Source organism: Charadrius vociferus, unplaced genomic scaffold (genome assembly GCF_000708025.1).
Source record: "Charadrius vociferus isolate BGI_N301 unplaced genomic scaffold, ASM70802v2 scaffold14, whole genome shotgun sequence".
In the NCBI taxonomy this organism is placed as follows: Eukaryota; Metazoa; Chordata; class Aves; order Charadriiformes; family Charadriidae; genus Charadrius; species Charadrius vociferus.
In genome coordinates this window covers 7,077,500-7,092,728 of record NW_009648876.1, presented here as the reverse complement: position 1 = coordinate 7,092,728, position 15,229 = coordinate 7,077,500, and the positions used below count along the sequence as shown (strand labels likewise).

At 40.0% G+C, this 15,229-nt stretch overlaps 1 protein-coding gene across 1 annotated transcript; it reads right to left on the bottom strand.

The window, feature by feature from the left end:
• Nucleotides 1-1,429: 1,429 nt before the first annotated feature.
• FAM177A1 (family with sequence similarity 177, member A1) lies at nucleotides 1,430-14,476 on the bottom strand. Its single transcript, XM_009887013.1, has 5 exons — nucleotides 14,246-14,476; nucleotides 11,281-11,457; nucleotides 4,270-4,336; nucleotides 2,542-2,639; nucleotides 1,430-1,699 (listed from the first exon to the last, which is right to left on the bottom strand). The coding sequence occupies exons 1-5, from the start codon at nucleotides 14,474-14,476 to the stop codon at nucleotides 1,487-1,489; spliced, it is 786 nt and encodes a 261-aa protein (XP_009885315.1). The 3' UTR covers nucleotides 1,430-1,486.
• Nucleotides 14,477-15,229: the final 753 nt, after the last annotated feature.

Below are 15,229 nucleotides of genomic sequence, written 5' to 3'. Positions count from 1 at the left end.
AAGTTACCTGGCCTCTGATGTTACATCAGGCTCCTTAGTTAGTTGGTAGTAGTACCAAGGCTGGGACACATGACTATACCGAACACAAAATTTCACTGAAGACTATTTTTTAAATTTTCTTTAGAAGTGTCAAGGACAGAAGTAAGGTTCCACATAGTAACTAGTGCAGGTTTTCTGCTCCTTCATCTACGATGATTCTCTAGAGAAAGGGACTGGGAACTGACAGCTGATTGTCCTGAAGTAAACCATTCACCTTTTACAAGCTACAAGTAGAACGGTAAAATTGCAGTAAAATACCCTTAATTAGTATTTGGGGCTACTTAAAAGCTGTGGAGCTACCTGCGCTTCACTTAGACAACAATAAAAACTACTGTTGTTGCAGTATCACAACAAAGTGTTTTGATTATTTAAAAAAAGGAAGAATAACAAGTTTGGTTTTACAATTTCTAGCTATTTACGTATTCTGTGCTAGAGAGGGGAATAACATCTGTAATGGCATATCCCTTACTGGTAATTAGACAAATAGTCTGTTTAGGTTAATCAAGTACACTGACTCAGGTAATCCATGTCCAAAAAACTTTTCTAGAGTGGTACCATACACAGCGTCCAGTGCATTCCATATAATTTAGCCAGGCGTTAGTTTATTTCCCAGGACAATTCAGAGCACATAAAGAAGTATTCAAGCAGGTGAGTCTCTTAATTCTTGGCCTTGGGGTGAGAACATCTTACACTGATGCTGGTTCTGTACTTTGCTACACCACCGAATGGAGCATCTGAGCATGATTAGTCTCCAGGAGTGCTGGTACTTGTTAATAAGTTCTTAAGGGTGTTTACAGCCTCCTTTAAGTTTGTTTTTTCTTATATAAAAAAAAAAAAGTCAGTGGACCCTTAAATCTAATTAACATTAAATCTAACATCCCTTTTGTTAAACAATAACAGAAAAAAAATACATGCATACAATAGCGACAATAAATAGGGGGAATCAGACACTATTATAATGACTTGTGAGTTACAGGGTATTGATTCCTATTAATCTATTCATAGAGAGCCGAGTTGCAAACAATGTGCAAATCAGAAGTAGGCATTTAGAAGTAGGAAACAGCACTGCGCGTGCAATCCACAGGTGTTGGAGACACAGCAATTCAAAGAAAGGACAGTTTTACTTGCTTTACATATAAATTAGCTCACACGTTCCATTTTAGACCGAATGTTTGTAGTGCAATTTTCATTTTAACTGAAGTGCCAATTTGGCAGAATGCCTCAGCCTTTATTAGGCAGACAGACTGAACAGACACCACCGAGCTCTCTCCTGATCAATAAGAATGCTAGAAGTTGTATTTTACTGAACAAGTATAATCCTATTTTTCCTGCTTCTTATAGCCAGATTGTGACACCTGACAAACAAGTATAATCCTATTTTTCCTGCTTATAGCCAGATTGTGACACCTGACGCTTCCTATCTCCTACGTTATACAGAGCTTTACACTTAAGGAGGGACAGGAACTACATCTTGTTTGTTTTCCCCAACGGACTGGCAATCTCCCTCATTTTCAAAGTTTATGTTCACGAATGAAGTGCATGCTGTTGCTTCAGGCTGGTCTGTCTGGACAGGAGCTTCAGCTTGCGGCTTACTCTGCTGTTCCTGATGCTGTCTTTCTGCTTCTTCTGACATCTTGTTTTCCTGTTCCTCCTCTTCCTCCTAAAAATAGATAACCAGATTCATAAGCTACTATTTACTATTTACCACTTACTTACTTCACTTTTTCCATAAGAGCATACCAGTTCCTATTACAAGGCAAGGATGTTTGTTCCACTAGAAAACAGTCACTAGTTGATCATAAGATGATGTATATTCCAGAATTCCCATTATGAAAAAAAAATAATTTCCAAAAGTGAAGCATTAAACTGTGTTAAATAAACACAGAAAGAATGTCACATGTCTAGATTAGCAGGTTTTAGTCAATAGCAATAGTGATAGGTCTACCTTCTCTGAAGCTTTTTTGGCTCTTAATGATAAAGAGCTATCAAAAATAAAAAATAAGTAGTGAAGCTTCAAATATGTTTCCCATCTCTTCCAAATGAAGATTATTAAGGGGTTTTTTTTGCATAAAGCACTGGCTACCTATCAGTCATTTCCAGTTATGGTTTAGAACAAATGGTAACCTCATGTTCAATTTACCCTTGACACCTAGTTGACACAAGTTTTAGAGGTGGAAAGTATATTCCTAGCAGCCGCCTCTTTACAGTGTCCAGTAACTGCTCCATCCAACCTACTCACACCGTTGACTTGAAAATGCATTGTACAAGAGAAACAAACAGAGCAGTGGTCGGGACCCAGCCAGTTGTAAGACTGATGAGCTGGTGAGAAAAGGCTGGTGGATAAGCAGGCGTTCATCAAGTGGCAAAGGAAAACTGAAGGCAAGCTGAAACAGAGGTTCTAAAGCTTCATTTTAGTGCCAGAATACAAATTTTGTATTTTAAAACACCAGGGAAGGCAAGCTAGGAGAAAAAAAGCAGAGGAACCCTGTCTCACACACGTACCTCTCTCTTCATTCTGTAATACTCATCGATAGCATATTGGTATTTTGGTGTGCTTATCCCCAGAACAGATGCAATCTTTTCCCCAAGGAAATCACACACTAAAAAATAAAGAGACATTTACATACAATTAGTATCTAGGAGAAAATTTGTAAGCACAGTTTTATTTTAAAAGGTATCATCATCATCTTTCCTGAATGGTTTTCCATAGTCCTACTTCAATCAAAAGACAAACCCAAAATCTGCTAGGCTAATCTACTTAAGTGTAATTATTGGCTCAATATACTAAGAATTGTTCCTTAAGGTAAAGAATGAACAAAAGGAGAAGGACATGGAAATTGGTGAAAATCTGGATGGTGGTGGTGTTTGTTTGAATTCTACTAATGTCAGCTCTGGATCTAGGTTTGTTTTGCTAGGGGATCAGTTAAAGGGTAAGCCTTTAACTGAACTTCAAGTGAAAATTAAGGTTAGACAAAAATACATGGCTACCGACTGCATTAGTACTTCAGTCTCATGGTACCAGCAAACTAGAGAGTTAGTTATTGATATATGCATACTTCAAGTCAGTAGCAGTTTTAACAATGTTCGGTGTTGCATGCTAATAGATTAATAAAATATTTAGGTTTCAGCTGTCTCGGTTTTCAAGCTGGAGGCTACGTGCAGCACTACACTAAAACAGGCAGTGCCCAGTCTCAAGCATGGAACAGGCGGGCTTGGTCAGTCGCTCTCTTTAGCGTGATGGTGGCCACAACACTGGTTCTTGAGTAAAGGCAAACAGTAAGTCAAATATATTGCACTTCAAATTGCAAATCTGCCCCGAGGATACAAATGAGTTAGTTGTCTTCAGGGAAAACAGGTTAGAAGCCAGCAATGGAATGGTTCAAAGAACAGCCACAATAACGAGTTTTACAGATATCCTGGTATCCAGAGCTCTGGATAAAAAGGAAAGCACTATCTACCTTTGTACATGAAGAACAGATATGACAAGGAATAGAATTACACTGTACATTAGAGACAAAGTGTTTCTAAAAATAAGGATAGGTTAATCAATAGACTAGACTGCCAGTAGTTTTTAAACATACTCAAAATTAGGTGTACAATGACAGAAACTTCTCGATATTTGTTAGGGAAAAAAAAAAAAAAACACACACAAAAAAACCCTTTACACCTTGGGAAGAACACAGACTAGGACAAGCATTTTTAAAACTCTGCAAAATTTTATGAGGTCCACAGGTCAAATAAACTTCTATGCACTGAGTTTAAGACTTCTGACAATAGTCTTATTTTGTAACCTCAGAGGTCTGCTGTAAAGCACAAGACCAGATGTGTTCTTGGGATAATTTCTAGTTGTCTTCTTCGTAAAAACTCTCAGTTTAGTTACTCCAAACAGCATTCTTTTCAGATACCACACAAAATTGTTCCGTACAAAACCTAATAGAAAGCCGATATACTCCCTTGCAAAGACCACTCTATCTCCCTATGGAGAAAAAGGGGAAAAAAAGTATTCAGCAAAAGGATATTTTCTGTTCTTTCTTCCATTCAAGAGTTGTTGATTGAAAGTAAAAAAAAAAGTGCCTAAGGCAAGAGAGTATATCTCCAGAGATTAAAATACAGGTTCATTCATACTTTTGAAAAAATGGCTAGTAGCTCACAAAGATGATTTGCAGTCTGTCAAAGTGACTTTCAATATTTGATTACTGGCTTTTAGCCAAGAATGAAATAAAGCAATACCTGATAAGGTTGATGTGGCAACTCGCAGCATGTGAAACCACAAGTAGGGTCCCCATGTGAGCGTTGTCTGTAAGAATGAGAGCAGCATAAATACATATAGCTGTGTGTTCATGGCACATCATAATACATGCAAAAGCTCAAACAGATTGAGAAAGAAAGATCTGCGATGTTTCCTGTTTGCCAGCTACCACAGTATTTTTGCTTTAAAATAAGTCTATACCAGACAGGCATGAAGCAAGGTATCACCGTAAGATACAAATATGACCCTGTTTTACATCTGGGAACATCTGTTTCACTCGTTTTTGTTTCCAGCTCCCAGACCTGGGAAATGACAAGCATCCAACTCAATCCCAAGGTAACTCTTGTAAGTAGAAAGCCCTTTCCATAATGTTCTGAATTCCATCAGGCCAAGAAGAGAGGTGAGCTAACCAAGCAGCCCCTCATTACAATAATGAGAGAGCTGCAGAAGACTATTTATAACCAAACCAAACCTTCAATGTGGTCCCTGGACAAGAGGCTGCTTCCAAGTATTTACAACCAGATACAAATTATTATTCAAAATTGCACCTGAAGAAGAAAACCAGGAGCCAGGAGGGAGGGAGAGTTAGCGCAGCTCTGAGGGAGCTGACAAGCAAAGCACCTGGGGTGATGTGAACAACGAGGAACGCAAAATTAACAAAACGGGGCTCAAGCATTTGCATGTAAGTGAGAAAGTCTCTGAAGTGCCTCCACACTAAGGCACGAAGCACGGGGAGTAAATACGAGGAGTCAGGGATCTGTGTGCAGCTGCAGGGCTGGGATCTTGCTGGGATCCCAGAGATGTGGTGGACGGCTCCCATGGCTGGAGTGCTGCAGCGGGGGGATACAGACTCTTTAGGAAGGACGGGCCGGGAAGATGACGGGGGGGGAGTTGCCCTTTGCTCGTACGGCTATGGTGTGTTCACCACCGCAGAGGAAGTACTGCAGCCTCCAGCAAATTGAAATACTCACATATAGAAACTTAAAGAAAATTCAGAAATTAATGGGCATACATAGGCTATCCTCTTCACTAAGGAAAGAAGCTGCATCTCTTTAAAAAAAAAAAAAAACAACCCAAAAAAAACCAAAACCAAAAACAAACAAAAAAAAACAAACCAAAAAGCCATGTAATAAAAAAAGAGAAGGGGAAAACCAGATTCCAATCTAACGGGGGAAAAGCTGTAGGCTTTCACATTTGTGAAAAGGCGAACTCAAATTTCATAGTGAACCAAAACATGTTTATCGTTAAGAGTCTGTTGTATTCAGGCAAGCTCTTTGTTATGTATTTCCCCCCAGTAAAGATCTCTGTAGAGGTACTTTCATGTGCAAAGTAGAAATTAAAAGTGTCAGCTTTTATTAAATGAAACCCATTAGCTCCGCTCAGTTGCACATATATTTATAACTTGTTGCTAAAAACTGTTTGATAGTAACCATTTTCTGTGATCTTATTCAATAGATATCTGTACAGGACAACCTGTACTATTTATTGTAAATAATGCAGCTACAGAGACTAGTTGGTATAGCCTCAGTATGCACATACTAGACTTCAGTGCTTCCCAAGCACAGCCTCTACAAATCAGTGCAGCAAGAAACCGTCTGTCAAGCCAGAAACTCAAGTTGGGCAGGCTGAAAAAAGCCAGATGCTATATATTTTTGGCAGTGGGTATGGAAAATGTCCTGCCAAGGTAAAAATGTAAGCAAAACCAGCTGCTACCCTGCTTGCACAAAAGCACCTCCAGCTCACTGATTATGTGCTCAGTTGGCAGACAGGCTAACGACAATCATGTCGGAGTTTGTTCAGTTAAAGAAGTCGAGAAAAGTGCTGGAAAAAGCTTGTTGCCACAGGTGCAAGTAATGGCGTTGACGAGGCTCTGTACAATCCTTCATAACGAGGTGACAAGGTTAAAAAGCAGTCGCACAGCGTGCAGGACAAACAAGGGCCCGCTGCGCGGCTGTAAGGAAGAAGCTTCAAGAGCCCCCGTAACATTTAAGAGAGAAAAGACAAGCTGAACTTCAACGTGACAGGAGTAACTCAGACACAGAATATTCCAAAATGTTTGTGGTAACACAAAAGTAGGGAACACCTGAGGCTCCGCAGACACAAAGGTTCTGTCTATTTCTACTGTTCTCTCACCACAATTAAAATCCAGTTTGGTGTGTTAGGGGCACTTCTAAGTTCAGGTTCATGGAAACCTCTGCTTTCTGACAAAGCCCGACGGGACACTTCTTCACCCCCGCCAAGCAACGCTTTGCCAGTCCCCTCAATTTAACAAAGGTGTCTCAAAAGGCAATATAAAACCACGAGAGAAGCTACTTCACACAAATTCAACAGGAGAAAGGAGATGGCTTGGGACTAAACCACCAAGAACAACCAGTAACAAGGGAACACATCCAAGGAATAATCCTCCTTCCCCCCCCACACCCTCACCCCCTTACTTCCTGAGGGTAAGTTTGGGTGGTTTCCATGAGCGCCTCAGAGACAGAAGCAGGAATGGCGAAGCTGAGATGAGAAGAGGCACTGGAGAAAACCAGAACTATTTGGGTGATACAAACAGGGCTGTTGGGCAATGGCTCAGTACAAACTAATCCTACATTGCGAAGCAGCTTTAATGCATTGGGAAAACGATACCCAAGACGGGTCCTACTAATGTTCAATTAGAACCACATACCCAGATACTGCATGTCAGGCCAGAGAAGCCTTAACGTTCAGTCTTTAATCAACACAAGGACACAGTAACACTGTATTTCTTGACGGGAAACAAGGGGCAGCAGTATGAAACACAAGACACTGGTTTATTATAACGGGATAGTATTTCTTCTGCCATCAGCCTCTTTAGTATACATTTCTACAATGCTTCATTATATACCATTCAGCTCTCCTGACTTTATTTTGATGTTTAAAATGGAAAACACAATGGTTATGACAACTGTTTTTTAAATTACAAAAATTCCTAATGTGCAATTTTAATCCAAGTGCTGCATTTTAAGTAGGAATGACCATAATGGAATCAACCATTGACAAAACCAAGAGGGCTTCAGTTCAACAACAGAACATTATTTTCTTTCCTAGTATGGGGCTGCCGAAGGGAGCACACATGCACTCCCTTGAACTTCTTAGTGCACCATGTTCCTCAGCAATCCACATCTGTATTTATTTTTGCCAGATTTCAGTCTGTAATAAACAAACAAAGTAGGGAACAAAGTAGGGTTTCTTTTTGCCAGAGAAAATGGCAAAATGAGGAAAAGAATAATTTCCTGATTTAAGAAAAAACAAATTCTGTATGTAAGAGTTAACGTACACTGCCAAATAGATACTTTCCCATTGTTTACTGTGCCAAGATGCATTTTAAATTAGATTAACTATTGACTGGTAATTGCTGTAATAGGTCCTTCAGTGTATGCACCATGTAAAACTGTGGCACCTAAGACAAGCCAGTGAAAACAAGATCAGAAACACACACACCATCCTCCGTCAAAAAGCTTTTACCATATTATGAGTAGTTATTACTTGGTCAGTGGCTATTTTTCTCCCTCATCCCCAAATTCTTAAAAGAAAATTGGAGTTCAACAGTCCTCAAGAGAGGCTTTTTTGCTATTTGAAGTTAAGCTCCTTTTAACTACAGGATATCAAGATAATCTTCCTGCAAGAAAATGTTTCAATCTTTCTAAGCACTGAAGGTTAATAAAATTAAATCTCTTCTGGAGCTTTGTTGCAGAGATGTTCTCAGGACGAATTCTAAGTTTATCACCAACAGTTATATTGCTTACAGTTGCTCTGCAAAGACTTACGCTCCACCTTCTCCCTACTCATGTAATAAGTGAATGCAATTAAGAGTTTATAGCAAGTGGCCCTCCAGGGACACACAGAAATATTATCTTCTAGAACAGGTTAGAGAAAATTAATTACTATAAAAGAAAGTTTTGGTGGACAGAAGCAAAAGGAGATTTACATATAAAGTGTAAGCATCTAGACTTCAGAACAGAATAAAAGACAGTTAAAATTAAAGCATTTACGTTATTGAAGCATGTAAATTTTAATTTGAGAACACTCAGATAATGCTGAATGCTGTTCTCTAAAAAAAACAGGGAAAAATTTATTAAGCGTACCCTGTGTTCTGGATTCAACTAATTCTTAAAAAAAAAAAAAAATCAAACCAAAACACAACAGAATGGACACTACAGTCAAAGAATGTTAATGAATTGATTGCTGACCTATAGAAGTATCAGAATCGTTTCAAAGCGAAATTTAAGACCCAGTTATTTTGCGGAGTTTGTTTGTTATGATTGGCAGCAGTCCATCACACTGAATGCTTTGGTTATCATAGTACCAGGATACATGTTACTTTGCTTAGTAAGAAAGACATTGCCATCATCTGCTTAGCTCTAAAACACAATTAAACCAAGGTACTTACTGAAGTTTCTTTACAACATGGCAAAATATTTGTTTCCCTTAAACTCCTTCAGAAGCTGCCAGGATGCCAACACCAGCTGAGCTTTGAAATTTCGTGATGAAAAGTTTCTATTCAAAATATTAAATGTGCTTTTTCTAAAAATAAATTGGACCAGAAACAGCTATTACTTGCAACATACTTTTTCGTATCCCAACTGAGATAACAAGTTTTAGACATGCTGGTCTCAGCAAACTGACTATTTAATTGCTTTTATAGAAAGCGTACAATAAAAACATTTTTAAGGCAGCTGTTGGCTAAAACATCAAAGCTCAGCTTGGACTAACATTTCTTCAATTGACTGGCTCAGCTGGGATACACGAAGCATGCAGCAGATAAGGTAAACTTCACTTAATGGCAACCCTTGGTCTAATCAAGTTTATTCTGTCAAGGTAAAAAGCAATACATAATAAGGCATACTGTGCTCCACAATAAACTATTCTGGTTTGGGGGGTCCTTTTATTTAAAAGTGTAATAAAAATTAAGGATTTCATAAACTATAAGAGGAGAATAAAGCAATCTTAACTGTGCCATACAATATACTTTTTAGTATTCCGAAAAAAAAAATCTGTATTAGGAAAGCGGGAGAACACAGCATTCCCAGCTGTTGTGCACATTCGAGAGCTTTTTACTTAAGTGTCCGTTTGTACAGCAGCGTGCACATCTCTGGCCCCACACAACATACATCAAGGCTCGTGAGCCTTCCATCACTGCACCACTATGGAACTCTTCTACTGAGAGCAAACGGCACAAAAAATTATACAGATCTGGTCCCCTGATAATTATAATTTGGAAAAAAATCTCTTACACATCCATGGATACCTGACATGACACACACCCTGAGGAACAGGTCTGACTCTGAAGATACCTGAACATTCAGTAAGTTTCACAGTTCTTGCATTTCTTTGAGTAGATCCTTAGGGAGGAAAAAAACCACCCCAACACCCAGCAAGACAGCTTAACTCATTGTTTGTGAGTATAATACATGTATTTTGAATCTATAAACTTCAGGTGTATTTTATACCGATGATGTCCTACCTGCTCTCAGGCTAACGTTACTTTTCATTGTATACAAGAACTGCGTAGCAAGACAGAGATAGCGGTACCATCAACCCACCCAAGATGAAAGGCAACAGCTTCACCTGTGAATCGCTAGGAACCCCCAATCCCAGCTGAATTCCCATAGTCTCACTGCAGCTCAGTCCTCAAATGACTTTTTTTTTTTTTTCTTCAATGTAAATTCATTTTACAGAGGGGAAAAAAAAGAACTGATTGACAATTCTACCCAAAGCAAACCCCTTATGGTTCACCACTTCCTCAGGGCACCAGTTTCTGTCCGTGACAAGGCTCCTTATCTGAAGCATGGGAACAAGCAGCTCTACACCAGCATCCACCACCAGTGTGCAACCAGGCAGGACCAGCTGCTGCACAAAGCATTGACTCCCAGCTACCTGACCGCGCTCCAGCACATCAGGAAGGACCCAGCCAATTTCAGAGTCTCCACCTCTAGCTCAGTACAGGCAACCAAGCCCAGGGTAGGGCCAGGAAGAGAGCCCCACCACAAGCAGGGAATAGGACTGCAGACTCAATTTATTGGGGAGGATAGAGAAAAGAGGTGGTTGGGACACCGGTTTTTGTGGGTGTCATAAAAGACACATGAGACTGGGGAAGTGGAGAGATGAAGGGATGGATGCGGATCTTCTCTGGGACTGACTGCCAGAGGGTGAGGAGCTGCTGCCGCCAGTGCTGGCACGCATGGCTGCGAGCTCTGCAAATACACTATCACTACAAAATAGATTGTCAGACACATCAACAGAGTAAAACAGATTATATATTTCATTCTACCTCTAAGTATAGATTCAGAATCATTGACAAAAAGGAGAACGTATTTTAACAGCTACAATGCACACTATTGGAGACAGCTTTAATTGTCAAAACTCCTCTTGAATTTGGACCAATAAATGAAGTCTCCATTCACAGGTCGAGGAACATCTTAACAGCTTACAAGGCAGATGAACGTTACATACACGGACTCGGCAGGTCTTTTAAAACCTGGGTTTGATGTAGCATGAATTATACCAGTTTTCCTTTATTTCTGCAAGTCATCTGTTTCTTTCCCTTCTATGCTCTTCTAATTACATCAAATGGCTCATATGGTAACATTAAATTACAGGTTCAACCCTCCACTGTCACCAAACATAAGGAAACAAATGCCTTCCCTGCACGTTTTTTTTAAACAACAGAACAAATCAAGGACACACCAAGCAAATATTATTAGAGGGGAAAATGCTGGAATGGACATACTAGAACTGTGAAGAAATTAAACTAATTTCTAATTAATAGGGCTACTTTAGTGGAGAAGGACTCCAGGATAAAGATTCTCGGGAATGCTTCTTACAGATTTCTCAGTCCCCAGAGCCAATCAAATTAAGGTAGTCTTTAATACTAAACACTAAGTCAGATTTGTGACACAAACATTAAAGCATAAACTGTGGGTAGTTACCCAGTAAACCAGAAGTTGCAATTTATCAAGTAAAATACCTACAGGATCTACAGGTGGCAACAGGTCTTTTTTCTCTTGTTCATCTTCCTCTTCATCTGTGCTATATTCTTCCATTGTTTCTCCACTTGCAAAATGAATAACCCTCCTTGGGATTTTCTTCTTCTTTCCTATGACGCCCAGCTCCACATTCTCAAAGCCTCTATCTCCATTTGCAAGTTGCTATAAACAAGAAAATAAATCATTATCTTGAGTAGATGCTCCTGGAACTGGAAAAGTTCCCTCTCATAAAACTTCATGAGATATTTAAAATATTTTAGATTGATTAGCATATACGATAAACATTTGCTGTAGGTAAAAGATAAGACCGAAACATTGTTGTTTGCAGATACATAAAAACTGATCTCTTCACTAAAAATAAGAAAAGATAAGTGCCTTCACTCCAGCATGGACAGGTGGTATTAAAAACATATCTTCTGAAAGAGCACTATATTACATAGGAGTTTCTTTAAATTTCTTTTCTTTAAATAATTTGATGAACACAAAATTAACATAAAAAGTTAATATTTAAAAGTATTGTTGGTTTTTGGAATGAATACCTAGTGAAATTAACCAAGTGGTTCGTAGCCTGTAGCCATGTCTTTCCAAGCTGAGACAGACAACTCCAGCACAAAAGAGAACTGAATGAAGGACAACTAAGTAGCCAGGCTCAAGCTTTAAAAAGATGCATCAAGGAATCTGCCTCGGTGGGCTTTCATCAGCAATCACAATTAGTACAAGAGACCATGCTAAAAGAACAACACTGAGTTTTGTGGCTAAGGACATATAAAAAGAGAAGTACAATGTCTGTTCTTGTTCTTCCAGATGCTGAATACTACAATGCAGTCTTTGGGCCGCAAGCATTAAAACAATATACTTCTAGTCCAAAGACCAATCAATAATTCTTTAGGCTAGAAATTCCTGCGGCCAGAGAATTTTAGCAAGGTTTTGTATTGTATCTATCAAAACAGAGCCTTCTCCTTGGTGGGGCTTTTAGATACCACTGCATCAAATGCATAAAACTGTTCTGAAAACAATTCTGTCATGCAGAGAAGGACAAAGAAGTTAGGAAATGCCAGCCACATGTTTTTAATGTACCACAAAGGTTTTTAAAAATGCATGAGCTTACATAATTGAAAACCGTATCATAAGGAATGAGATGTATGTACATGTACATAGAATTCAGGTTGCATCAAATAGGCACGTTCCAATTTTCAGCTTCTTGTCTGCGCAACCTTAACAGCCTCTACACATCACAAATCAAAATTATTACTAAAAATACATATTTCATCACATAGTTGTAAGACATCTCTTAGTCGTTGCGAGCGCAGCATTACTATTCCTGTCTCTCATGCTAGATTACATTAATTAGCTTCTCTCATGCTAGATTACATTAATTAGCTTTAGAAGACAAAGAGGCTGGGTTAGCTGGGGAAGCCCGTGTGCATGGTAGAGAGGGGCAGGAGGGGGCCACGGGGAGCAGAACAGCTTCCTTCATTCCAGGCACAGATTTTTCTCATGCCCACAGAGAAGCGGGAGGGAAGGTAAAGATCACGTGCCGAGCTCTACAGGGTGGAGAGGGAGCACAGACATTCATCATCTCTCCCAGCCTTCATACCGCCACTTCTCAAAATTGCAAGTCATTTCAGCTTCCCCTAGCATATCTTTAGCTACCGTGGCACATTTTGGACATTTTCCTGGAGGAGCAGAGCAGAACCAAGTGACAAGTTTTCAATGGGGTAATTCAGACGAAAAGGCATTACATTTTCATGCAGAATTACATTTCCCTGTAGGAAGACAAAACTGACTATCCAGGGCCCAGCGCGCTCTCTCTGCTCTGTATCGGTCTTGGGAACAGAGCAGGAGGAGAACAGCAAAGCTACAAAAACATGAATGCTGAAAACAGCGAAGCGACCTAAGCACAGGGAGCGCTCCTTGCTGCCGCTATAAAAGCAGGCACCACTTATGGCGACTCAGTTCTGTATTTTTTTTGAGAAAAGAGCACCACAGAATCAGCCTTTTATGAACATTTCACGCTCCTTTATTGGCATCGTACAATGATGCCATTTTTCATGTTTAGTCACAGTGCTGAAGAGCACTATTTCTTGCAACACAGCATCACAAATATTACTGTGATTAGTAACAGCAAGCAACATGAGCCTCTCCTTAGAGTTCCTCTAAAGGCACATTCTCTTCATCTGATTTTGGCTCGTTTAACTCAAATGCTTCAAATATTTTAACTTAGAAAAAACCCTGTGGTTAATATTTAAAGTTTAAAAAGCAGGCTTTAATACCCTGCACACCCATCCCACACTCACACTACCTACGGCAAGCAGCTCCATGTAGCTGGTACTGGTACAAAGTTTCAGACAAATGCAGTAGTTCAAGACAGTAAGGATTCATCAAGGAACGATGAATCTGGTTCCCTTAGTACTCTGGTTCAGAGTCCTAAATATATTATGAAATAAAATAATACATATCAACTGTTGCTTTGGTTGTTACCTAGTCAACAAACTTGGATGTGGGTTTTAGTCATCACTGTAGCATTTGGCCTTTTAATTTTCACATGCACAACATCTAGAAACGCCAACTGTCCCAGCTGCAAGCAGAAAGTTCAGCATCAGTAGATTTTATTTTTCTTTCCAAAACTGTGGCAACGCAGATCTATTTTAGAATTGCCAGCTAGGCTCACTTTATAGCTCAAATGTTACAGTATCTCCTGTTTGAGGCTTTACACTTTTGATCTTCCTTTACAAACTTGATCTTCTTTTCCAATTCAATAAGTTGTTACAATTTGTTACACAGCTTTGGTCAGGTTGCCACCTCATTTTTTTTTCCACAGGCTCCTCCCTCTCTAACACGCTACATGGGTCTTGAAAGACTCAGCATTTGTCTTAACCTTGTGCCATAAAAGTATTTACTTTGGCTTCTATTCCAGCCACTACTAGACACAAAGGCCAGTCACCCTTACGCTTTCACCGCACTGGCTAATGCTCTTAAAGTACCCGGTGAACACTGTAAAGTGACTTCCTTTTTCTTTTAGATGCCCTCTTGGAATTTTTCTTGGTTTTATGGCACCCGTACAAACCCCACCTGTCAGGAAGTCAGCATCTGAAACTGCTGCTCCTTGTTTACCCTCTTCACACTCTCTTATCTCACCCTTTGGCCAGAACAGAGAGAGAGCAAGGCGCATTTTGACCATGTTAGTACAATACCCAGCACAATGGAATTTCAGTTCACATCCAAAATGCCAAAATAAATAAACCACAATTAAGGATGAGGTCTGCCAGGACACCTGCAGGTAAGCTAGGAGAGCTCACACAACTAACATTACATGATGCAATCATGTAAATTGTCATGAGGGGGAGGAAGAAGAGAAGCAAAAAGGAATAGGGAGAGCAGACTATTCACTTTGGCATCTTTTAATCTGCCGGGCTCAGGTATCCTCACGAGAGCCTGTGACCCAAAATGCCAAAGTCTGTGATGTCCGCTCTCCCTCAGAAAGACGAGTAATTCAATTTGCACAGATCTACTGACCTGACAGTGCTAGTTACTTCAAGACTGGTAACAGTTGGTGAGAAATATTTCTACCCACCCCATCTTGCCTGCCTTACTGATTTAATTTGTGCTGCTTTATTTTGGCTAGGGTTTTTTTGGAGGGTTTGTTCGGGTGTTTTGGTTTTTTGATTTTTTTTCCTTATTGCTTGGCTTTCCACCCTCACGTTTCAACGGAAATTAAACAGCACGAATCTTTCTGAAGCAGAAGACAACAAAACCACAGAGTCCGAGGGCGTCTTGTAAGAGAAGACACCCAGGGAAGAAGCAGCCTCGGAAGGGCACCGTGGGCGGTGAAGGTGCGGCGCAGCCCACGCTGGGCCCGAGGCCCGGGACAGCCGCGGCGGGGCGCGGAGGGCTGTCCCGCTCACAGCCGGGTTAGCAGCGGCTGTCCCCGGCC